This window comes from Strongylocentrotus purpuratus, unplaced genomic scaffold (assembly GCF_000002235.5).
Source record: "Strongylocentrotus purpuratus isolate Spur 01 unplaced genomic scaffold, Spur_5.0 spur5_scaffold_5, whole genome shotgun sequence".
Lineage (NCBI taxonomy): Eukaryota > Metazoa > Echinodermata > Echinoidea > Camarodonta > Strongylocentrotidae > Strongylocentrotus > Strongylocentrotus purpuratus.
In genome coordinates, this window is record NW_022145611.1 from 4752081 (window position 1) to 4779306 (window position 27226).

The window sequence follows — 27226 nt, forward strand, 5'->3', positions numbered from 1 at the left end:
CTTCCCCTCCTCTCTCTCTTCCCTCCCCCTCCTCTCTCTCTCCCCTTCCCCTCTCCCCTCCTTATCTCTCTCCCCCTCCCTATCTATCTCCCCCTCCCTATCTCTCTCCCCCTCCCTATCTCTCTCCCCCTCCCTATCTCTTTTCCCTCCCCCTCTCTCTCCCTTTCCACCTCTCTTTCTCTCTCTCCTTTACTAGATAATAGATCCTAAATTGATACAGATATACTTGATATTAGATTAATACTGGTAGCTGATATCTTGATTCGTATACTGTAGAAATCTACACATGTAATTGTGCCCACTTGAAGGGTGGATGAAGCCTAGGCCTCCTGCTGCTTCATAGCCATATGATGCTGTTGTTTATGGATGCACTTCAGTGATAACCTTAGGCATGTGGTTTTGGTTTCTCCCCTCCCCCCCCCCCCCTATTTAGTAGGGTTACTGCATTTGAATGTGTCAACAAGGTTTATCCACATTATATTCAGACTAAATATAAGATTTCAGGTATTTCAAAAAATTTGCACTGAAATTTTGCAACTCAGAAGTGAAGATATATACAATTCACAAACTGAATTTCAATTTAATTCAAGATACCGTTTATGCTGTAGAAATAAATGGACATCATTTCAGATGACCTTTGCCATGGCTCTAAAATGGAGGTTGCGGAAGAAGTTTCGCAGTACAGGGGGTGTTCAGATATGGAAGTCAAAATATGACTTACCGACGATGAAGAAAGTTACCATAGGACCCCACACAGGACCAAAATGCTGATCAGACTATCAAAATTACAATGTTCATGAAGTAGGCATTAATTGTCAAAAATATCCACAACATTATTGTTTATGCAAAGAGTATGGGGTTGTGACTGAAGCCTTGCTTAAAGAATAACAATATGCTAAATGTTTGTATTACATTACATTGGGACAAGGCTACCAGGGAGGGATGTCAGATAACTTGATACCTTACCAGCATATTTAGGACAAGGGAAAAAGCAACTAGCCATGTTCACATTTTCAAGACTAGAGAAAAACTGTTTGAAGAATTAAAAGGCATTGCTAATGGAAAAAAAACGCAGAAACTCCACATTAATGAATTTCATGATTGTATCAGATTCGCAAAAGTTTTATGCCACAAAATAATTGAATAACAAATTGAATTTTAACTGACATAGCACTATGTATGTGTAGTTAATGATCAATAATAGGAACAAACCAATGCCTAGTGTGTGATCAATAGGAATACACCAAAGATGTGAATCCAGAGTAGCTATGTAATTACATCTTCTTCTTTTTCTGCGTGACTTCTCTTTATGTCTGCTCTGGTTAAAATACATGTACTGGTACACTAGAAATCAAAAGTTTTTTTTTAAATTGTGGTCTCATTCTATTCCTACTCTCTTATCACAATGTTCTAGTGTACAGTTCAAATTATATTGGTAACCACTATTTTTACTGCATTCTTCTTCGTAGATGAATTTCATAGAACACATTTAATTGCAATATACTGGATGTATTTGCTTGTAAGTAAAGAGGACTGTGAATAATTGATGTCGGCTTAATGATCATCATTCACAGTTGTACCATGGTTAGAGTTAATCAATAGGCTAAGCTGCTCAGTGCTTACTAAAAACGTAGAAAAACTGTGTACATGTACACGTAGGAGATTAAAACGAGCGCCATGTGAGATAATTTACATTTATTTATTCAGCTCGTATTAAAGATTTTGAATAAATTTCACCGATTCGGCTCATTAGCACGCGCGTGTGGAGCTGTGACTGCATATTTCAAACGTATAGTGACTGACTGTTGTTAACAGACACATGTAGCTAGGTAGAATTATTCATGAAGTTCTTATGCAATGTTCTATGAATAACACCTTGGCTATTTACATTTTCAATATGAATGATGAAAATGTTGAAATTGGACAAGTATGGAGGATAACAAGAAAAAATCAAAAATCTCTAGGAAGTCATCATTACAAATGTAGAGGGTTCATAGCTGCTTGTTCATATATAGCATTGTAAACCACCGCAAAAACCCTGGTTTTTAATGCGAAAATGAATGGCATCAGCGCTTAAGAAATACTTAGTAACCAAGCTCTGTGTTAGAAGATAAAAGAAATGTGAATCGTATTACACTTTACATCATTTAAAAACGCTTTTGCTTCTGAACAAGTCTTTACAGAACCAGCTTATGCACTTAGCAGTGGAAAGACTATGAAGTTCAACATCTGTGTATTGATGCATGTTAACAACTGCGAGCAAATCATTATGCAAATTGCCCATATTGTGACATCACTAGAGATAAGAACAATTTCATCAGTGTATTCAGCACTGTGTTTCTCTTGAAATGTGATCTTTTAATGTGCCTGTTGTGGTCGAATGGATACGTCGCCGGACTGTCGATCACAAGGTCCGCGGTTTGAGTCCCGCTGCCGCACTAATGTCCTTTGGCAAGACATTGATCTACAATTGCCACACTCCACCCAGGTGAAGTAAATGGGTACCTGGTAGGAATTTATTCCTTGAAACGCAGCGCGCGTAACAGCTGCACTGCTAAAGCCAGGGTAATTATGCTGCATTATTGTAGAGCGCTAGAGACTTCTGATAAAGTAAGTGTTAGGCGCTATATAAGCATTGATACTTATTATTATTCTCTTTATTGGTTTCACTGCTTTGAATACAAAAATTGCTTGTAGTTTTTGTTTAATTACTGCAATGTACAGGCATAGGTATGTATCCAAAGAAGTGCTAGTATACTTTCCCCATGAAACATTGTATCTTTCTACTACCAGTATAACTATATAAATGTAGTTGTAACTTCTCAGTCAAAGCTGTCAGAATTTTGTTTGTTTTATAACCAAGTGTAAAAGTTTGTGCCGTGTGGGAGCTCAATAAGTGACATTCCTTTCTCTGTAGTGATCTAGTGTGGGGTGAAAAGAACAATAGTTCCAAACAATGCATATAAGTCAGCCTATTGTGACAGGATGTTAGTGACAGTGAAGCTAAGCCAATATTTCCTGTGCTAGTCAGAGGAAAAGAAGCATTTCAGTTGTGAGGTGCCATGACGTGACTGAGAAAAAAACTAATCAGGGGAGAGAGAGATAGCCTTGTCAATGACCAGGAGAGACACAAATTATGACAAGGCTTTCCCTGCAGTGTCATTAGACTCAGCTGTAGAGCCTTGATTTGAGCATAATCTGTGTATTATTTTGAATAATGAGTGTGAAAGATTGTACTGACATGACCATTCTAAAAGAGTAAAACAAATACATTCTCACATGTATTGATATTTATGTTCTTCTGAATTCAGATTGCAGTCTGATATGCACTTTATGCGCTAGGCTTGCTTGACATTCATCATGAAATTGAAAATATTGAGAATATTTCTAGAAGGGGCGTGTTCTGGAAAGGGTCCTGTTTTTGTAAAAACATTTCCATGGTTATGTTACTGGTAACTAAATGGATGAATGCATACATTATGTTTCCGCATACTACTGAAACTATATATAATTGTAATGATATTTCCCTCTTTTGAAGAAAGAGCATGAATCACCACGTCCTTGTTATTCCCCTGTCCAAACATTGAAATTGTTAGTGGTTAAAACCAATTCTATATTTGTGAAGTATGGAATGCCAAGGTCAGACTCCATTGGGTGAAACCCAGCTTGAATTAGGAGTGAAAAATAAGTCATGTCTAACCGTGTTTAGAATGGCTTCATGTAGAAATATATTGTACCATGCTATTACACTGAATCTCTCGGGCCAATACTATGAATGGCACAATTAAAACCTTAGTGTCAGTACTCCTCTGTGAAGAGTTGTAGTATTTCCTTTAGCCATGCCCATTGAGATTTGACCCTTGATATATCCTTGTACAATATACTCATACATGTATATATATATTTCATATCAAATAACCAGGTTTCTGGTTGAAGTGATTATCCTGGAAGTTTATAAGGGAATTTTTTTCCTTAACAAATCATGGAATTTTATTTTTAATGTAATGGTGTGAACCTTGATAAATCACATCAAATAGAAACTGTTGAAATAGAATCTACATGTTTTTATCCACTATTACATCTCATCTTTTCTTGATATCTCTCTTTTGAATACAGACATTTACAGCATGGTGCAACTCCCACTTGAGGAAGGCCAATGCAAATATCGAAGAGATCTCATCAGACTTCTGCAATGGTCTCAAACTTATGATGCTCCTTGAGGTGATTTCAAGTGAAAAGCTCCCACCCCCAGAGCGTGGGAAAATGCGCTTCCACAAGATCGCCAATGTGAACAAGGCCCTGGACTTCATCACATCTAAAGGAGTGAGGCTTGTATCCATTGGTGCAGAAGGTATGGTTCCAAACTTTGATTTCTTTTGTATTCTACCCAAACTACTAGAACCAGCTCTGCTGTATTGCCATGTTGCACCAACTTGATTAGAATGCAATTATTACATGTATATAGTTCTGTACATTTGAAGATGACCACCCTCCCACCCGCCCGCCCCCCGTAGGTACAGGTAGAGTTCCATCTTTCCATAGGACCAGCAGCAAGGATGAGCAATTTTTTTTTTTTAACATTAGAGGGAGCTATAGCACATATTCTTGTTAACTGCTTTAACTCAACTGAAATAGCATTATCAGTCCCAACAATTAATTGAATTAGAAATTGAATAACCAAAATAGAATAGATGAGGGATCAGGTTTTAGGAGATGTTTATTGAATTTGTTATGAATCAGAGCAATTTTAAGCACCTGGGGCTGGAGGGGCATATTGCCATTGTCAGCTTTAATCAAATTTGGATGGTAGTAAAATCAATGAAAGAATTTAACTTTCCTCTACATCTTATTCAGTATAAAATAAATCCCTCTCTTTCTTTTCTATCTCCCCCTCCTATCAACTACTTTTATCTGGAACATTCTACGGTAATCTTATCAGTAGTAGTAGTTGTAGTAGTACTGAAATTTTGTATCATTAATTCTCTCTCTCTCTCTTTCTCCGTTCCTTTCCTTTCCTTTCCTTTCTTTTCATTTTTGTTTTCTTCCTTTCATTCCTATTTTCTTCCTTTCCTTTCATTCCTGTTTTCTTACTATATGCTTAGAAACATGGTGTTAAGTACTTTTTAGATGTTGCATACTATACCACATATTTTGATGTTTTCAATACCAGAAATCGTTGACATGAACCTGAAGATGATCTTGGGTATGATCTGGACCATCATTCTACGATTTGCCATCCAGGACATCTCAATAGAAGGTGAGAAAAGACATCCATCTCCCCCCCCCCCCCCCCTCCCACCCCTTCACCCTTCCCCTCCTGTGATACACTGTATCCATCAAAGTACAAATCTCTGTTCATAAATGATGTGCTAAACTGCCCAGAAACGCTTCAGCGACATGAAAACCATTTCACCTCTTGAATGAATCTCATATAAAGGTGAAACGAGCAGCAGTGTTCAACACTGCTTTTTCCCTCCCCCCCCCCCCTCCTTCCCCCTTTCTTTTTTGGCTAATTATGTATATATTTTTTTCTTCTAATTTGATTTTAGGAAGTTTTCCTCAACATTTTTGAACAGGGCTTTAGGAGATGATTATCTGTAACACAAACACCAATACATATTTATAGCTCTATTGTTTACATGAATTTCAAATGAAGAGAAATTAGTTAATAATATTGAATGAATTTAGATATTGATCTAAAAATCATGAAAAGAGATTATGCTATTTTGAATAAGTAAATTTTGTACCATTTACATGTTAACTCTCGTACCCTATGACGCCAAATTGTAAAGCGTCTTTGCATCAAGAAAAGTGAGATCATTTGACTTTCACTGTTACTTTCAAAAGCTATCTTTAAAGCTATCGTTAATAGGAAGGAGAAATCAATTTGTCTTTGCATGTCATTGCATGGTTTCTTCTGAAACTGGATACTAATTAAAACAATGATTTTATGGACTGTAGAACTGCTTGCATGTCATATATTACCCAATTAATGACCAAGTGAGACTTCTTGAAGATGACACCAAAGTTTCAGTAACCATTTAATATTATTAGCTCTTGAGAAGATAACTTTGGATGAAGAATGGGATATATATGACATGGGAAAGGAAATGCATCGACTCCGTTCTTTAAAGCATTAATAACACGTTAATATTTTTCAAAAGAAAGGAAAAACAAAGGGTACATAATATATACATGTATTGCCTTTCAAAAAATTTGTTTTAAATGGCACAATCTTTGCTATTGGTATTCACAGTATCAAATCAAAGAGTAATTTTCCCTGAAATACATTTTATTTTATAAAATGCATTTGTTAGTAATGTAAATGAATGGCATGATGTTTGTGTCATTGTAGACTTCTGTAATGTATGCTTGTTTGAAAAATATTAAGCTTTATTTTCTTCACAAACTTTTTCCAGGCTTGTATATTAAAATCATTATGATGTTTTCAACAATTATTTTTGCTTGCTTTCATACCCTGGAGAGAAAAAAAAATGAAAGGTCCATGTACTATTTGAAATCCATTTACAACCAGTGATTGACCTTTACTATTTGACCTTTTCCTTTTCATAAGTTGATAGTACCCCTGTCACACCAACCAGACTGACACCAGGGGGGTGTTTCACAAAGATTCTAAGTTGGACTTAAAAATTATGGAAAGCAGTTAGCATCTTTGAAAATATTTTGTAAAAGTTATTTTGAAAGGCATAAAATGTTGATTCAAATCATTCATATTTTCTATCATCAAGGAGATTTCATGTTCTTGGTGTGGAATTTATTAAAAAAAAAGTCTAAAATACTTGAATTTTTGCTTTTGAATATATTTCATTTTAAGGCTCCAATGGCTGTCCATAATTTTTAAGTCCAACTTAGTGTTAAGTTCTACTTAGGATCTTTGTGAAACACCCCCAGACCGATTAAAACGTTTCATTAGCCTGAAAATGGCCCCAAATGAGTTGGTTTGGAATGAGTGTGATGGTGTGGCTGAGGTATCACTCTTATGAGGAAGAGGCTGTATTTGTTGGTAGTTGTTTTAGTATTGCATGTTGCTCATATCTTACCCGTATCGTTCACACATTCATCTTATTACGCTTCCACAATATTATTTGTTTATATTATTTTCATCACCATCCACTTCCTATATTTTGAGAGATGGACATTAAAAAGAAAGAGGAGATCCCGATAGTTACATATGTTGGCGGACATTTAGAGTAGATCAAAGTTTTCACACATACACACAATGAGACCGTTGCAACTAAATTTGTTGTACTATTGCTGGTAATGCATTGTACCTTGACATAATTGTCAACTACATTTCAATTCATCTTAGCAAACCCTAGACATATCATGGTATCCTAATAGGAATTAAATGAACAGAGAAGACCATTTCATGTTTTACATGTTTGCAAAGATGTTCTAGAATTGTTAAATGTCTTGTATTGTGTGCTTGCCTAGGAGTACACTTTCTAGGGATCTGACTATTAAACTCTGCATTGACATTTTGATTGACCAAATTGGCACTTAAGTGCCCCAAAATTGCACCAAATATAGATGGCTTGATTGATGAATGCAATTCAAAGTTTTAACAAAAGTAAATAAAAATTGTCGCTTTAGACTAACCTTTGTGGTAGATCCTAAACATCCATTGGAGTGATGGGTTGATGTGTGAATCTAATCTTCTAACCTTGTGATCCGCGTTTCATTGACTAACCTATCTAGTCATCTTGACTAACCTATCTCAAATTGATTTCTCTCCGACAATTCTGTACTTGCCATCTTGTCTTGTAGTGGCTGTTACATTACAGCCATTTACTCTGGACAGGATATAGTCCACTTGTCAAGTCCATTTCTTTTATCTGACTAACTGTTCTAATGTGTCCTAGTCATCTTGACCAGGCAATCTTCTATTGATCTGACTAGTCTATCCTAGTCGGATCCTCTTTTCTGACCACTAGTCTCTTCTATCACACACAACCCATGCCCACTCTTGCCCCGTATGCTGCTCCCGCAATCTAGATCACTCTGCCAAGGAAGGCCTTTTGCTGTGGTGTCAGCGCAAGACTGCCCCCTACAGAAACGTCAACATCCAGAACTTCCACAATAGGTAAACAAATTGTTGCTGTAAACAACAATAGAAGTACATGAGTCAGGTAAACGGTATTGTTGTGTTATTAACATAAAACATTGTTTTTTCAGGTTTCTTTCTTTGTGAACATACCCACACAGCATACGCATCATATTTGTCAATCTCTCATTCTACTGCATGTCACCTTTTCTTACCTGTATGTGTTTTTAACCTCTCATCAAACCCCCATCCCATTTTTCATGCGGCATATTTTTTTTCTCCATTAGTACGCTGGCACAACTAGGAAAGTGCTTGATTAATGCATGGCATGGCTCGTTTGTTCCCTCAATGTTGGATTTTCAAGTTTGTGTTGTCTCTTGCACAGATAATACTGCAAAAGCTGGTCTCTTACTATGGTGTCAACGTAAGACCGCTCCCTACAACAACGTCAACATCAAGGACTTTCATATGAGGTGACTGAAACGATATCAAACAAAACAAAGCTATTTTTTAATCAGAACTTAAGCTCTAAAGAAAGAAAGAAAGTCTTCAGGATAGAATTTCTGCCACACAATGTTATTGCATATGTTTATTTGATATCCTGAATTAATCTTCTCAATTGAAATTCTATCAGTTCTGATTTTTAAATTTTGTTACTTTTTAATCAATCTTGATGAGAACACATTGACCATACACGCTGAACTCGCCCTCTCATGTGTTCCATAAGTCGTCTCTACCAACATCTATTGATCCTTATTTGCACATTGTGCAGTAAAAAATTAAAAATTATATAACTAAAGTGGCAAAATAAACCTTTGGGTGATATTGGTTCATGCAACTAATGTCCCGACACTTGTTTGATTTTATTTTGTCCCATTTTTAAAGGGTGGTTTACTGTGCCATGTGTAACTGAAGCCCTTCAGTGTTATCAACAATAGAACATGAACTAATAAAGACCACAACAGGTAGTGATGGTCCTTCACTTGCTCCAGTAACATTGTCCTAGAAATCCATGTAGTCAGACCATGATTTCTCTGTGTATAGATATGTAATGTTTCATAATAGGACTCATGTCTTACTTAGTTACTAGTCTTGTCAAAGTCGAGCTTGTTCCTGGTCCAGGGTAGTCCTGGAACTCATTTCAAAGAGAATTTTTGTTTTCCCTTTCATTCACCTAGGATTAGTTTTGACAAAAACATCATTATGATATTTATTTTCAATGACTTACATTTTCTGTAGTTACTAGCGAGAGATCTTTAGAATTTTGTTTATGGACAGAAGAAGTGGCATAATTTAAACAGAATTGTGATAAGTTTTACTCATGAAGTGTTTTCACAGTTGGTGCTCTTTACCCTGGTGAAGTAAGTGGGTACCTAGTAGGGAAAAATTCCTTGAAAGCTTCAGTGCCTTATGGTAACCCAACTGAATTTAGGTGAAAGGAGTGTAAGCATTATGTTTCTCAAGAAAGAAAACAACTTAATAAATCAAATTGTCATCATTACTACTATTATTTAGATTGTTATGGGTAGGAAAAACAAATTTTATATAGGTACAAGTCAATGTTCATAATGTCTTTTAGGAGTGTAAGCATAATGTTTCTCAAGAAAGAAAACAACTTAATAAATCAAATTGTCATCATTACTACTATTATCTAGATTGTTATGGGTAGGAAAAACAATTTTATATAGGTACAAGTCAAATGTTCATAATGTCTTTTAGGAGTGTAAGCATAATGATTCTCAAGAAAGAAAAAAACTTAATAAATCAAATTTTCATCATTACTACTATTTTCTAGATTGTTATTGATAATGTCTTGTAAAATGAATGTTGTTTATTCTAGATCCTTGCATCCTGTAATTTAATATGCGAGTGAATTTTTTTTTCTCTGACACTGAAGGGTAGGTCCAACCTTGACAGATAAAGATAACTAGAATTTTGAATTGTTCTCAAATTGGTTTCTTGCGGTCAATGTGGAAAAGGTATTGGATATTGTTCCTGTGATGTTACAGATCTTAGAAAATGATTTATATGATCATGAATTAGTGAGGTTGAGCCTACAACTTCTATCCAATACCCTTTTCATGTAAATGTTTTGACAACCAATATAGGAGTGATTTATTGTTCTAGTTATCATAATCATTGTGGATCAGGTTTGACCAGCCCTGGAACGCATGAAGCTTTGTTGTGATCGTTATGCAACGGATCGGTTTTGAAACCAGGCATACACATTCATATTAGGATTGACTAACGGAATGATCTGTCTCTTTACCATATCAAATATTCCCTCGTTATACTCTTTCATTCTCATGGCATGCCTATTTGTCAAATGAAAATATTTCTCAAAATTTTGCTGAAAAATCCATCAAATTTGGCATATTTATGGATATCGTGCATGAATATGACATTGTACATTTCATATAGACTGAACAGATCAGTATTGTATATTGTCATGCATAACTTTAGTAATAGCACTTTTTGTTAGATCAGGTAAATAATAACATTGGCTAAGTAAAATGCAATGTATTTCAATGATCACCCAACATTTCTACTACCAGGGTATTTTTATTTTCTATTTAATCATTTATTTTATTTTCGTTTTTAATTTGTTTTACTTTTTTGAGGGATAGGGGGTCTAGAAAGTCGATATTAAGCAAAGTACTATACATCAGCAAGTATTTATGATAGTCAAATTAGCCCTTTTGGGTGCATGCATGAAACATTCGTTTGCCATGTGTGGTTAAAGGAAACCTTACCCCAAGAAATAACTTTACTAACTGAAAAATTTATTGTATTCTTACCAATATATTTACAAGATTCCCCACCAAAGTGAATGAGAGAGGTATAATGCAAGAATAATGAGCATTTTCTTAGCACGACATGCATCGCCATTTTCTTGATATTGTGACAAATGTGAAGTAAATGTATATTCAAATTTGTGGATGCTTTCTTCCCAGGTGTGATGGTGATGAAGTATATCATTCACCTGTATTATCGTTTTTTTACTACAATTGTCAGAACCTATATTGCATAAATAGGTTAATGCTCTTCTCGGTGAAGCTTTTACATAAATAAGTTATCAACTGCTATAATATAAAATACTATATTATAAAAAAATTCAAATAAATTAGTTACAATTGTTATTGTGTTGTTATTGATTAAAAAAAGTCTTTCCACCTAAAGCATGGTGCATGATAATACATTTCTAACTGGTACGTCACATTATCAAGGAAATGGCTGCGCCCATTTATATATCTCATGTACAATTTGCTAAGGAGTATTGTACATCAAAGGATAGAAGTACATCCCATCTTCCACCATACCTACACTTATTCTTTGGGGTGAGGTTTCCTTTAAGCACCCATAAATTAGTTAACGATCAGCAAATGGTATGTAATTGGGGAAATAAAATCTAGGTTTATTGGACTTGGGAAGTTTATAGCCCATCTCAAATAGGGGCTAATTCCCTCAGAACTCAATAACTTCAATGATTAGGGTGTAAAAGAGGAACTATTCCTCAAAAAAAAAGTATTGTACATATATATATACATGTGTAAGCGTCCAGGTATAGGTAATGTAAGGGGAAGTCACATGTCACAGCTGATATACTAATGAAAGAAACCAAAGAAGGAAGGAAGGAAATGTGAGAAAACTTATCGACCTCTTGGAGCCAGAAAGTCATTTATCTCCTAAGAGATGATAGTCCAAAAGAACAATTCAAAAAAAAAAGTAATTTGTGTAATGCAAAAAATGAGGCATTAACTGTTAGGGAATAGAGTCCATGTTGGAACCATTGTAAATTGAGAAGGGAAAAACGACACTTCTTTGTTGGTATCATGTTTTAAGAGCCATGTTAAGAGCAGGAACTAGGAGAAGAAAGACTATCCAGAGGTACTGGTATGGGGCTCTCATACATCAATCATATTCTAGATTCAGTTCCTCCTGCAAGTCAAAGTCAAAGTCAGCCATCTTTTAACAAGATACCGGAAAATCATTGAAGCTATTATACTATGAATTGTTGGAACAAATATACAATTATCAACTAAATTGTTCATCTTCCTTCTTGGGGGGAGTGGGGATTTTTCGTAACTCAAGAATGAAAGGGGAATGGTTTAATAAGGGCCTTTGTTAAAAACTATTAGATGAAAGCTCTGATAAGTTGTAGTCTCAAGAAACATAAAGTGGGATTTGGTAAGGGTCCGAATAATTAAGTTTTTAACTGTACATGTAAAAGAAAACATGTGCTCTTAACCTCACATTGATGAAATAAAAACAATCAGACTTGGTAATAAAGGAAAAATGTAAGTTGTCTGTTAAACTGATAGATAAAGACACAGGATACATGTGGTCTGATGGGGGGGGGGGGGGGGCCTGTATGGGATTAAACTGAAGTATAAAAGTTGATGCCCTTCTGGTTTCAAACTGATGTATGTCTTCTGATATTTTCTGTTAGTGTAGCTGCTATGATATCTTGTAAGAAATATATACACATTTTATCTATGTGTTAACAGCATCCAAACTCAAAGCCATTATAGTAGTTTGTTTATCTTAGATATTCCTGTGTGGGCTACATATATGTTGATTGTCTACTCGACTCTTAATTCAAATTGAAGTGTACTTGCTTGTTTACTAAAAAGAATATCAAATTGATTATATTTTCTAGCAGAATAATAATTGTAGGACAATTTTTTCTTTTGAGTAATTCCTTCATACAAAACAATCTTTTTATATAAGCTTATATTGTTTGGTTTTGAAGAGCAAGCAACAGTGTTGTCACACATAAACAATTTCCTATTTTAGAGTATTAGCAACACTGCTAAAAATGGTGTTTGTGAAAGGCAATAAGAGGGATGTGAATAATGAAAAACTTTGTTTAAAAATCAATGTAGATTGTCATACATGTCATAAGTTTAATAATTGATTGAGAAAGCTATATGTGCAGTTATCAACTCTACAAAGTTTATTTCATATTTTACATTGAAATGTTTGTTTCAGTTTACTCACTTTCTTTTTATTCCATTTTCCCATTTATTTCCTCCTCATTTGGACTGTATCCAAAATGTCTATATTTCTTCTCTCTTTCGTCTCTTTTTCCCCCTCTTTTTGTCCCTCATTTCTCTTCCACTTCTCTCTCATCTTCTATGTCTCCTCCACTTCTGTGTCTGCCTCACTATCTCATTTCTTATGCCCTTTTTGCTACTCTTTCCTTATTCTTTTACTCATCATCTCTATCACCTTCTGTCCCAACCCCTCCCCACCCCTCCCCACCCCACCCCTCCCCACCCTCACCCACCCAACCCCTCCTCACCCCACTCCAACCCTTCCCCACCCCTCATCCACCCCACCCCTCCCCACCTCACTCCACCCCGCCCCACCTCACTCCACCCTGCCACACCCTCTATTGCTCCCATGATTGCCTGCCTGCCTGTCTGTCTACAGCTGGAAGGATGGCCTGGGTTTCTGTGCCCTGATCCATAGGCATCGCCCAGATCTTCTGGACTACAGCAAACTAAAGAAGGTATGTAGGATATCTGTCCCTCATCGGCCTAACTCTCTCTACAGCTCTCCTCTCCTACAAACTACAAGTCTGGCAACACTTCTCTCCTGTGAACTCTAATCATATCATGTCCCCAGGCTTTAGCTCCTGTTCAACTTATACTTTTTTTCCTTCAGTTTTCGTAACAATCTGAAGTGATGTACCCAAAATTTTACTCCAGTTCAACTCAGAGATTACGCTTGAAATCTGTTCTCTAACCAATGATTAAGAACTCGGTCAAACAATTTGTTGCTTTGATTAAAATAGGAAAAATCAGGGGAAAAAACCCAAACAATGAAATAGAAAGTATTAGGAAAATCGGCATACTTTTAAAAATTCTGCAAATTTTTCATGACATGAACATGACTTTGTAATTGAGACCAAAGGGCATATTTCCATAAGGACTTTATGATTTTACTTCTTCAAGTCATTCTGTGCTCAGAGGTAGCCCTTTGAAATGACTGTTAAGCAATTGTCCATGAAATGTTGGTATATGACTTTGGGTTTTACTGGTAAATTGTTTTGGGAAGGATCCTCCACTACTGATGGGATGGGATGGTATGGTTAGAGCTAAACAGTCTTTCCTCGATGTTGCCAATTTGGCACATTGTATAAGGAGAGTTTTATAATGAGAAGTATTGCTTGACTTGGTAGAGGGAGAGAAGAGCTCAAATTTGGCTGATCCACATCCTATCTCTACCACATTATCCTGCTTATGTTCCTGAACTACAGAGTGCAGCATCAAATTCATTCCATAGCTTATTAAGAGAGGCAGTTGTGACTCTACATACATCCTCAAAGGTCAATTCATGGAGCTCCAAATAGTTGCCTCCCACACACAATCTCTATGGGAGGCAACTGTTTCCGTGCCCTATGAGTTTGACTTCTTAAGGAAAGCAACTTCCATTGACGTATCTGTCTAGAGTTGTATTAATGGTCTGGCAATTCTATTCAAATAAGGGGAATTCCCCTGCTGCACTCTGCTTGGCTCTTGAATTTGTAAATCTCACATTGGTATCTCGGTTCTGTCATCTTTTGCTCTATTTTCCAGCTTTTATGGAGCTGAGAAATTCATGAAGCACAAACAACGATACACACCTCATGTTTGAGGTTTTTTTTTCATTTTCATCATGCTTTCATCATCTCAATGCTGCACATACATTTAATACTCTTTCAAATCTAATTGATTAACACGTTCATGGAGGGATATTTGTAGGAAATATGGCTAATACTTTCTTTCTCTGTCAAATCTATTGATTTACATTAAGATATATTTGGGGTCATTTAGGAATATGGCTAATATTTTCTGACTCATCATCCATAACTATTTTTTGGCAATTTGTTAATATAAATTGGAATCAGAATTCACAATTTTATAACTGTCCTCTAATCCATTAATCTGATTTTTACATAGTTTTCACATAGGGCTCAAACATACATACTGTAAAAAAAACAGGACCCTCTTTAAAAAAGGTTAATGTGGAGCTCTTCGTTAGTCATGAATTCATCATAGATATTAGGTTAAAAAGTGATGGTTGTCAGCCAAACTACATATGGTTTTATCAAAGTTTTAATCTTTAATACATTTTGAAGAAGAAGAAAAGAATACTTTTTCAATATCGACACTTTACAATATTATATATAACATCAAGGGAAAATGCAAATTTGCAAAATATCAACAAACTTAGCATGACAATGCATCAGTTTGCATGGCAGTCATATAATGTAATGTGTGTAATATAGCCTCCATTGTAATTGCATAAACCAATATATATTCTTGTTAGACCGTATAGGAAGCCTGTATGTTTCTTTCATTCTATGTTTCTGTCATTATACATACATTCATTTCATTTCTATTTTGACTTATGAGATACCAATGGGTTTATAGAAGGAGGATGTTATAGAGATAAGGTGTGTAGTGCCTGTATGATATGAAGCATGATGAGGCATGGACATCTTACTTGGTCGTCTTTAGGATGTGGAGTCCCATTCGTTATAACATTGGATGAAGGTAACATCCAGTATAGGTAACATACTTTGTCTTTCGTCTTTGAATACTATGAAGTTGCATGTAGGCCCTCTATACATAGGCCTTTGATTTATATATATACTTGTTTGATAATGGATGATATTCATCATATTTGGCCATCAACAAGAATTATTTGTATTTTTGGCTACCGTAATAATTATAAACAAATTTAAAGTATTGATCAAGGACATGGGAGAAAAAATCATAAAGTTTGTATGTTGCACATTTGCATTTTGTCCTAAACTTGAATTTCCTGAAAGGAAAAAAAAATGGGGAAGAAATGGAAGAAGGGTATGATGAGCTGGTACATGGAGTGCAGTTTTATTTGTGGTAGAAGATGAATGGTCCAAGATGTCTCTAGTCCTGTTCCCAACAGGTTCTTATGAGCTTATGAGTTGAATGAATATGTGGACTATAGCATGTTTGGAGCTCCTGTAGTCTACAGTTGCTGGGCCTGTTTGGAATGTCTGGAATTCAACATGCTCTAGCTGTGCTGTGCATTGCTATCACTGATCAATGCTGTACCCCATTATATGTGCATGTTGGCACATTTGTGTATATGTGTGTATGAGGTAGAGAGATCGTATTCATTGCCATTGATATTTCTAAAGCTATTTTTATATCTAACCCTCCCTGTCCATTGGGATCTATCGGTATGACAGACGCCGGTGTTAAAGGGTTTAGAACCTCCGGCATTAAGGAGTGCAAGATCGGTTACACAGGGAAGGGTATTAGAACCAGTGGTGTTAAGGTTAAGTTCAGTGTCCATTCCAAGAAGAGAGGGGTATTTCAAGCTCTGATGTTCAGGTTTTAGGGACCATTTTAAGAGGGGTTGGGCATTACAAGGGGAAGGAGTATTTGTACCGTTATTGGAGAAACATCTTGATCTTTGGTGTTTAAAGAGGTGGAACAAACAGGTTATTCAAAGTATTTTGATGGTCACCCCCCCCCCCCCCCCTACTGTAAATAATGTGTAGTCATGCAAGAAAGAAAGAGAAAAAAAAAGTCTTGATTGATAGACAATATCATGTATTGCATTCATACTGAAAAGAGTCCAATTATATAAGAAGAGGAAAGAAGGATACTCTTAGATTGGATCCACTGTATAACCCATTGAGCATGTAGAAGGCCCTGTCATTGTTGAAATTAATTGATGACATTGGTCTTTGAGTCAGATGCATGCCAAGATTTCCCAGAATAGCCAGGGCAGCCAGGGCATTCATTCACTGAATGTAAAGGTTAAAGTGGGATGGATTTGAGATGATAGCAGCTGCTAGAGTGTTAGTACACATGGCATGGTGAAGGTTAGTCTTCTCATGTGTCCTCTACATATACAAAGCCTATAATATGATAAATGATTTTTTTTTTTGATGGAGTTGGGGGGGGGGGGGGGTCATTGTTTTGAGTTAGCACCTTCCCCAGCTCCTATTGCCCCCTCCTAAGACACTTTTCCCACTTAGCCACTATGCTTCCTCATACATTGGGTCTCTTGAAAAGAAATCACTCTCCCAAGAATACAGATGGTGGTACATTTAATTCTCTCAATGGAGTAATAAGTGTTTAGAAAAATTGCATATTTGGCAGTTGTTGTTGGGTGGGGGTGGGGGGGGGGGGATCATATGGTTATTTGTAACAAATTATCTTGTACTTATATCTTTCCTTTTTGCTGCCAAATCTATGCATGGGCTTTAATTAAAGTAAAGAATTATCATTATCCACTGGTATCTATTAAGCGCAAAGACGTCTTTGAAACTGTTTGTTGTCAGTGATTAATATAATGGATAAAGAATGTTAGATCAAGTGTAATGATGAGGGGTACTGGGTGTTAGGCACTAGGGTCATGATGAGGGGTACTGGGTGTTAGGCACTAGGGTCATGATGAGGGGTACTGGGTGTTAGGCACTAGGGTCATGATGAGGGGTACTGGGTGTTAGGCACTAGGGTCATGATGAGGGGTACTGGGTGTTAGGCACTAGGGTCATGATGAGGGGTACTGAATGTTAGGCACTAGGGTCATGATGAGGGGTACTGGGTGTTAGGCACTAGGGTCATGATGAGGGGTACTGGGTGTTAGGCACTAGGGTAATGATGAGGGGTACTGGGTGTTAGGCACTAGGGTCATGATGAGGGGTACTGGGTGTTAGGCACTAGGGTCATGATGAGGGGTACTGAATGTTAGGCACTAGGGTCATGATGAGGGGTACTGGGTGTTAGGCACTAGGGTTATGATGAGGGGTACTGGGTGTTAGGCACTAGGGTCATGATGAGGGGTACTGGGTGTTAGGCACTAGGGTCATGATGAGGGGTACTGGGTTTTAGGCACTAGGGTTATGATGAGGGATACTGAATGTTAGGCACTAGGGTCATGATGAGGGGTACTGGGTGTTAGGCACTAGGGTCATGATGAGGGGTACTGGGTGTTAGGCACTAGGGTCATGATGAGGGGTACTGAATGTTAGGCACTAGGGTCATGATGAGGGGTACTGGGTGTTAGGCACTAGGGTCATGATGAGGGGTACTGGGTGTTAGGCACTAGGGTAATGATGAGGGGTACTGGGTGTTAGGCACTAGGGTCATGATGAGGGGTACTGGGTGTTAGGCACTAGGGTAATGATGAGGGGTACTGGGTGTTAGGCACTAGGGTCATGATGAGGGGTACTGGGTGTTAGGCACTAGGGTCATGATGAGGGGTACTGAATGTTAGGCACTAGGGTCATGATGAGGGGTACTGGGTGTTAGGCACTAGGGTTATGATGAGGGGTACTGGGTGTTAGGCACTAGGGTCATGATGAGGGGTACTGGGTGTTAGGCACTAGGGTCATGATGAGGGGTACTGGGTTTTAGGCACTAGGGTTATGATGAGGGATACTGAATGTTAGGCACTAGGGTCATGATGAGGGGTACTGGGTGTTAGGCACTAGGGTCATGATGAGGGGTACTGGGTGTTAGGCACTAGGGTCATGATGAGGGGTACTGAATGTTAGGCACTAGGGTCATGATGAGGGGTACTGGGTGTTAGGCACTAGGGTCATGATGAGGGGTACTGGGTGTTAGGCACTAGGGTAATGATGAGGGGTACTGGGTGTTAGGCACTAGGGTCATGATGAGGGGTACTGGGTGTTAGGTACTAGGGTCATGATGAGGGGTACTGAATGTTAGGCACTAGGGTTATGATGAGGGGTACTGGGTGTTAGGCACTAGGGTCATGATGAGGGGTACTGGGTGTAAGGCACTAGGGTCATGATGAGGGGTACTGGGTGTTAGGCACTAGGGTCATGATGAGGGGTACTGGGTGTTAGGCACTAGGGTCATGATGAGGGGTACTGGGTGTTAGGCACTAGGGTTATGTTACCATTCCTTGCATTCTTTATTGTGTTACCCGGTTACATTATGCACCAAGGAGCTACATCCCAAATCCAGGCTTCCTATTTCAGTGCATTCATCCATCAAGATTATTATTTTTGTGGGTTTAATATGGACTAAAAATATTGGCTTGATGAAGGTCTGAAGCAAACGACTAGATTATGTGTGTAGAATGTACTATTCCCTGGTGAAGTATGATGGGGAGGGCATGTTGTAAAAACAACATGGTAGGCATCGTTTGATTGGCCCTATGTGGTAAACTTGTGTTGTCCATGTCTGCCTTATGTGACAATTGTGTGTGGGCCATGTCTGCCCTTTATAGCAGTGGCATGATGAACATGTCTGCCATTTGCGGGCAATGTTGTGTTCAGCCCTATGTGGCAATTTTGTATGTGGCCCCTTGTGGGCAGTGCTGTTGGCCCTATATGACATGTTGTATGTGGCCCCTTGTGGGCAATGTTTTACGTGGTCCCTTTGTGGGCAATGTTGTGCGTGGCCCTTTGTGGGCAATGTTGTGCGTGGCCCTTTGTGGGCAATGTTGTGCGTGGCCCTTTGTGGGCAATGTTGTGCGTGGCTCTTTGTGGGCAATGTTGTGCGTGGCCCTTTGTGGGCAATGTTGTATGTGGTCCCTTTGTGGGCAATGTTGTGCGTGGCTCTTTGTGGGCAATGTTGTGCGTGGCCCTTTGTGGGCAATGTTGTGCGTGGCCCTTTGTGGGCAATGTTGTGCGTGGCTCTTTGTGGGCAATGTTGTGTTGACTATGTTTTTCCTACCCATATAGGATGACCCAGCCACCAACCTGGAGCTTGCCTTCTCTGTGGCCGAGAAGCACCTTGACATCCCCAGGATGTTGGATGCAGAGGGTGAGTTCTTTCATCAGTGCTTCCACATTTGCTCCGGCAACGATTCCTTGGTCTTTATTTCGTCAAAGGGAATTTCCGTTCAATGCGTCCCATACGACATATGACTTTTATCCATTTATTTCATCCAAAAATGTCTTGATGTGACATTTGACTAATTGTTCTTTTGGTTTCACTTCCATCTGTCAGTGGTTGTATCCTAAGATTTTGAATGAAATAAATCAGAAAAAACAATATCTCCCATACAGAACACATTGCATGGAATCGCCAAAAAGATACAGGGTTAGGGTTAGGGTTAGTGTTTGGTTTTAGGTTAGGGTTAGGTATAGTGTTCTATTGGGGGATGAAATTAATTCAAGTGGTATTGACCGTGGAGCATTTGTAGCCGGAGCTTGTGTTGTACAACCCTTTCATGGTCATCCTGATTAATGAAACAAACAAAAAAGACATTTGATTCTTATTATATATGAAATTAACAAGAATCCTACAGAGATCATACTATGAACAGACTTGATAAAGGGGAATAATTGTGTGTAAATGTGAGAATAGCTGTCGTGAGCAATTAGTGGAAGTGACTGGTTTCAAGGTAGTCTTACAAGCTATAGAGTCCAAACCATCTCGGGTGCATTTAAACTTGCAATACTCATTTCCTTACACAGTGGATATTTGATGCTGTTACCTGCATGGAAACTTAAACATACATGTTTTAAATAGTCATTTTGGTGGAAACAATTGTGAATTTATTGGGGTAGAGTAAATCCGATAAAATAAGACTATTGTACTTTGTTACAACAAATATTGGTTTCCAGTTCTTAACAAATTGATTCAACTTATCAGACATATAATTTCAAATAACTTGAACTTGCCATAAATGGGATGTCCGTCCCATGTTTTTGGTTTGTCTTGCAGCAGACTATATTGATGTGACTTTTCTTCTTTATTGTACAGACTTGATGAACACCGCAAGGCCTGATGACAAGTCCATCATGACGTATGTCTCTGCATATTACCATGCTTTCTCTGGGGCACAGAAGGTAAGCTGAAGTGTTTCAGACATTCTCATTCATACATGGCCTCATGGGATATAATTCCTGTTTTTGTGTACATATTTAGCAATATTGCTAGAGTACTGTTAATCCAGAGCAGTAGATTGTCATCTTTTCGTGACTTTATCTTTTGATCCAGAATGCTAGGAATTACACATAAGCAGAAAGACCAAAAATCACAATGTTTTAAATATGTTTCTAATGCAGTACATTTATAAGAACGATTAAATTGTCACTAATCATCAGTAAAGTCTGTAAATTGGCAATGTGATTTAGAATATAAAAATCACAATATATGGCCATTTTCTTTCACATTTATTTCTTTATTTCAAAATAAAAATGTTTTAATTTTGAAGAAGTAAAAAATATGATTAAGGGTTGCCAAAACTGATTAATTTAGAGAAAACTGAACTGCTATCAGTTAACCTGTACACAATATTTGAAGTTACTTCATAGAATGATGACATTGCAAACATGATTTTTAATGGTTTCATGATGATAGGACTCTATTATGTTTATTCATGCTAATAGATAATATTTTAATGCCTGAATAGTTCACCCCCCCCCCCCAAAAAAAAAAAAAATCACCCAGAAGTAGAGATTGAAGCAGTAAATCGTTAAAATTGGTGCATGTGAAATGGTCTATGCAATTCTTTAACTTCGTTCACACTCAAGGTGGTAAACTTTTAAAAACTGCGGAAGCAAAATAAGTCTATTTGACATGTAGATAAATGGCAAGTAGGGATGAAAATAAAGGCCACTAAGTTTCCTTTTCTGTGTCTTATCTACAGAAAAAGAAATGTAAAGCACACTATACTGACATTATTTGTACAGCGTTTAAAATGCATTTTTCTAGGAAGTTATGTTTACCGGTAATAGTTGTGTGAATGAGCTCTCTTTGAAGTTAGTGAAGGAAGATGCAGCACGTTAGTTGGCACCGATGTGAACGATGCACTGATGCTTAATGGTCCAAAAAAATTGTGATTAGGTTTTCACACCTATCTGCTCTTAGCTGCAGCTGATCACAAACTAATAACTCTCTGCATGTGGTATAATTGCAAGCAATACAAGTAATCCATTCCACCATCTACACTTCGGGATATAGCATCAAACAGTATTGCTCTCCTTGTGAAAGTGGATTATAAAGGAATTTCAAGATTAATTTATATTTACATTGAACCGAAGAAGATTTGGATACTAGACTTGATGAGAACCTATTTAGCCATTACAGGGAGTGTGTGATGCTCTCTATGTGAAATGTGGAGCATTTTATGTCCATTTTAAAGCAAAATTTATGTTCAAAATGTAAGTATTTGTTATTTGTCAGGACTTCAAATTGCCTCTGTGATGCCATACCCTCTGTTCAGAACAAGAAGAGCGTCAAATCAAAAGTATTTTAGATTAACGGCCTTCTGGCTCTGAACAGACGATACTGGTTTGTTGTACAGCCAACATGTGTGCATAGAATGGATCTAAACTAGGGACATTCTCTGAATGACATGAGATATTCTCCACCACTAACCACACCATTAGGGAGTAAATACCTGCAATGTCTTACTCTTTTTGATTGTGTTTGGGTTGCAGGCGGAGACAGCAGCTGGGCGTATCAACAAGGTTCTTGGTCTCAACATGGAGAATCAGCGTCTCATGGACGAGTATGAGAAACTAGCTAGTGATGTAAGTAGAAATGCTGCAGATGGAGACATGAACAAGTCTTGATTTAATCCATGACTCATTGAGAAAGATGATCTTCCTTGGCTGACCTTAGCTAAATCAGCTTTAATCGTTTTACGTACATGAGAGTTTTTGTTTTAGGCATTTGTACTTTACTTGGCCACATCAGGCAAGTAGGTGAATTCCCACACATTTCAGGTTCATCAAAATCAAAAATATTATTAGAATATGAACTGAACACATGTCCAGACTAATTGAAAATCAGTGTCTTATTAAAGCACTGTACTACTATTATGTATTATGAACATTCTGTTAATTGACATTGCTTGAAACTCATCAATGACTTTATCATACAGATACATGTTGTAAAGATAATATAAATAATGGATGATGTATTCATGGTCCACAAAGTGATATGTTTACTTTCCACAAGCATTCAGGAAATTGATATTGAACAGTGAAAGAGATGCATTATAACACACATGAACATTATTATGTATTAATTTTGTAATTGAATTTTGAATTGATTTTGTCTTGTTTTTGCTGTAATTGTTTAGTTGCTTGAATGGATCAGGAGAAAGAAACCTTGGCTGGAAGACAGGACTCTCCAAGAAAGCACTCTAGATGCGATGCAGGTTAGTTCTTTTATCTTCCTAACTCACTCCAGAAGGGGTGTCATGATCTAGTGGGTAAATCACTGGACTGTGGTTCCATTCCTGGTCATGACACTAGCGTCCTATGGCAGGGCACTCATCTATACTTGCCACTCTCCACCCTGGTGAGTTTAGTGGGTGTCCAGTAGGAAAATATTCCTTGAATGCCTAATCATGGTAGCACTGTATAATCCTGATAATAATTATTATATTTCTGTTTTTCCCCTCATATGACGTACGTGAAGGTGGATAAGCTCTCTACAAATTGTTTATATTGCATTCATAGATAGTTCTTTCATGTAAGATAAGGTTTTTAAAACTTTACAGTTGTATGTAGACTTTGAAGATAATGAAGGACATGTATATAGAAATAATCATGCGAATTGTTACATAAAACTGAAACATTGTTGTTACCATTGTTCATCTGCCGATTTGTTCCTCATTCTTATTACTTGTCCAATATGACATCGACTGGGTATGAATAATCTTTTGTTAAACTGTTTAGTTTGATGTTATTAAATTATGCCATGGTGTAGTGATGCAAGTATGTATTTAGAAATGTCCCCTAACATAAACTGTGTACTTCCTCTTACTATCCCTTTGATAGAGATGAAGAAAATTATTCATATAGCCCTTGGTCTTACAAACATTTCTACTGTGTCTTTGTATTCAATGGTAAAATTTGGGTCAAAAGATTAACATTTCTGTGAGCAGAATTCATCCCATAAGAGATGTAAACCTGTAATCCTATTTCCTGAGTATACTAACCATATATAGTTCAATCTTTTGATTCAGTTTATTGTAATAACTTAAGTTCTTCAGTGGTATCAAGTCTCTATGATATAGATTTGTCTGTAAATCATTCAGTTGTAGATGCATTGTGCTCTCAGTTTTCTAGTAAATACTGTATAAGCAGTTATTTTTGCAAATTTTGCAAATTACTTATTGATCACGAATCAAAAATCATCCAAAAATATTTTCAGCAAGTAATGACATATGTCAAAATCATTAAAGTAAGCCCATTGCATGTTGCACACAGCGTCTATATATAACAAGCCATCATTGGTTCATTCAGCTTAGATCGAGACCACACTGATCATAATGGGGAATTTCAATTGATTTTTTTAATTTATTTCTCCCAAAATTATTCTGATATTATAATGATTGTGATACTCAGTAATGAGTTCATGATCCATGGAAATAGAATGATTGTTATTGGAAAGTATATAATTGGAAGTGGTTGTGGCTTTACATTAATTTAGCAACTCACAAATTCGTCCTGGAACACTTGATCCGCAAAAATACCTTTACGCTAAAATATTGGCTTTATAAATACAGTAGTAGATGGCATAGTTGTAAACATGTGATAATTGTTTTCCATGTCATGATGTGATGAACAGAAAAAGCTTGATGAGTTCCGCACGTACCGTGGCAAAGAAAAGCCTCCCAAGACTGAAGACAAAGCCCGTCTGGAGACAAACTTCAACACACTTCAAACCAAACTTCAGCTCACCAACCGACCAGCGTATAGGCCAAGTGAAGGCAAACTTGTTTCGGTAAGCTTACATTTATTCTACTGGTTCTAAACTAGCAAAGGTTGATTTAGACATGTGATGATAAAGATGGGAAGGTTGATTTGGCCAGTAAAGATTCTTTGATAGATGTAAAACATTATTACATTTTTTCACGCAAAGCTTTACCAGCAAAAAATAGGAGATCACCCAAATGAATGAACCCTAATTTTATGTTTGCAACTAGGAGATCTTGGGAATTAAAGCAAGTCAGTTGGCCCATGCTGTTGTGTAAGGTATTAATCCTTAATTGCCTAGTCTCTTGAATATGGAGAAAAGCTGTAGGTCCCTTGGTTGTTTTCCTACTTCTTAATTTGTATTATCTACCTGCAATGCTGTCCCATGTACACATCTGTGTGGGTGGTTTTCATTGTATCAGGTTGTCAGCAAGTTGATGCTATTTTGTTTACAATCAGCTGGCCTTAATACCATAGCATATTAATACTTTATGATGTAAAATTACAATGACTTATGGATACATTCACTGCAAAGGGTTTAGTTATTTAAAATTTGTTTTAATTTATTTTCCAATTCAGGACATTGCCAAAGCCTGGAAGGGACTGGAAACCTCTGAGAAAGGCTTTGAAGATTGGCTGCTGGCTGAGATGAGGAGGTAATTACTGCACACATACATATGCAAACATAGCATATTGAGATAGAAAGTTGTGACATGCACTTGCATATATATGTACTTTACGGTCAATTCATGGAGCTGGGAGTAGTAACCTCCCACTTACTGCCTCTATGGGATGAACAAGCGCAACTTCCTGTGATGTACAATGTAATCATCTCAAAGATTCACAAATAGAAGTATGGAACCCCCTTTTCATTGTTGGTTCAAGGTTCCTAAGTTTGGCAGTGATAAGTTCTGTAAGTACTGTCGAAAGATGCTCCCTTCGAGGAAAGTTGAGATCCGATTTGGGCAAGGTTATTGAAGGAAACGCTGTTGTTAATATTCTCCATAATGTTATTTTAGATTGGAGAGACTGGATCATTTGGCCAAGAAATTCCGACACAAGTGTGATATCCATGAAGCTTGGGCTGCAGGCAAAGAAGAAATTCTTAGGGAAGACTTTTCAGGAATGAGACTTAATGATCTGAAGGTAAGCAACAAATTTCTCTTTATCCCACGTAATCATTCTCATATAGTTCTTTGTAATCCTTTAAAACAAGTTGGAGCCCTTTGTCGGCAAAGCAAAGCAAATTGCATGAATACAATAGTTCATAGAAAAAATGTGTTGGAAGAGCCTTTCTACAAGTGCAAGAACTCCATAACTGTTTGTTCAATAATTGATGGTTCGATTTCTATAGAGTAGTTGTGCTTGTTGTAGGCAAGTAGCTACATATTATTATGGGACAACAAGCATAATACCCGTGATCTGAAGCAAAATCAATACCATTAATATATTTTTGTTTTGGAAATTAATGGTTTATGTAACAAAATTTAAAAAATACTTTCTTGAAATTAAGCATTGTATTTGATATGTTGTACAATCTACAGTACAATTTAAATCTGTTGATTGATTACTTTCTTATTGTAATTGTTGATGATTAATACATTAAATTTCTCTTTATCTATTGAGTCACTTTCTGATTTGTGTTTAATTGTGATTGCAGGCTAAGTGTAGGAAACACGAAGCGTTTGAGAGTGACTTAGCAGCTCACCAGGATCGAGTCGAGCAGATTGCAGCCATCGCTCAGGAAATGAAGTAAATCTATATTTGATCTTCATCTTTCCATAATAATAATAATAATAATAATAATGATGATGATAGCCAGCACTTTATAGTTTACAATAGTACATTGTCCATAGTACAACTACCTCACAGTTTTACAAAATAAGTAATACCTGATATTGAAATTAAGCATTTTATTTTATTTGCTGTACAATGAACGGACTACGATACATGCTCTACATAGTACAACGCTATTACAGGGCTTACGAAATATAAAAAATACATGATATTGATAAATAAACACGTGTTGAATGGCTTTAATTAGTTTAGAAACTGATTTTGTTTTAAATTTTTTTTTTCCCCAGTGATTTGGAGTACCATGCTATCGGGCCTATCAACCAGCGATGTCAGACGATCTGTGACCAATGGGATACCTTGGGCTCCCTCTCCATGGGACGATCAGAAGCCCTTGCTGTATGTATCATGTGCACACACATTAATCATGTTCATGCGTGGGTATATAGTCGTTCGTGAAGGAGGCAACTTGGCGATCACTACATAACACTGATCCAACGGGTATTACGCTCCTGTGCGTATTTCCCTGTGCTGCCCTCTATATACCCACGCATGAGTAACTTTAATGTATGTTACTGCTTTATAACCTTTAGAAAAGCAGGAAATGCTTCGAGCCCGACTCAAACAGAGTAAAGTTTATACTTAAAGGTCATGTATAGACTTGGTAAACTCTCAGAATCATT

General features: G+C 37.1%; 1 protein-coding gene across 3 annotated transcripts in view; it reads left to right on the top strand.

Annotated features, from left to right (window-relative positions):
- Window positions 1-27226, top strand: part of LOC592971 (alpha-actinin) — a 57777-nt gene that overhangs the window by 22177 nt on the left and 8374 nt on the right. For 2 of the 3 annotated variants that reach the window (XM_003728008.3, XM_011685736.2), the window contains exons 2-14: window positions 4117-4351; window positions 5171-5257; window positions 8451-8538; window positions 13502-13580; window positions 19770-19851; window positions 20797-20882; window positions 22479-22571; window positions 23126-23203; window positions 24622-24777; window positions 25329-25405; window positions 25769-25895; window positions 26410-26501; window positions 26834-26942. In XM_003728008.3, the coding sequence (XP_003728056.1) occupies window positions 4117-4351; window positions 5171-5257; window positions 8451-8538; window positions 13502-13580; window positions 19770-19851; window positions 20797-20882; window positions 22479-22571; window positions 23126-23203; window positions 24622-24777; window positions 25329-25405; window positions 25769-25895; window positions 26410-26501; window positions 26834-26942 (1389 nt within the window). Of the gene's footprint in view, window positions 1-4116; window positions 4352-5170; window positions 5258-8016; window positions 8105-8450; window positions 8539-13501; window positions 13581-19769; window positions 19852-20796; window positions 20883-22478; window positions 22572-23125; window positions 23204-24621; window positions 24778-25328; window positions 25406-25768; window positions 25896-26409; window positions 26502-26833; window positions 26943-27226 lie in introns of all 3 variants that reach the window. The other variant, XM_792469.5, reaches the window with a different exon arrangement.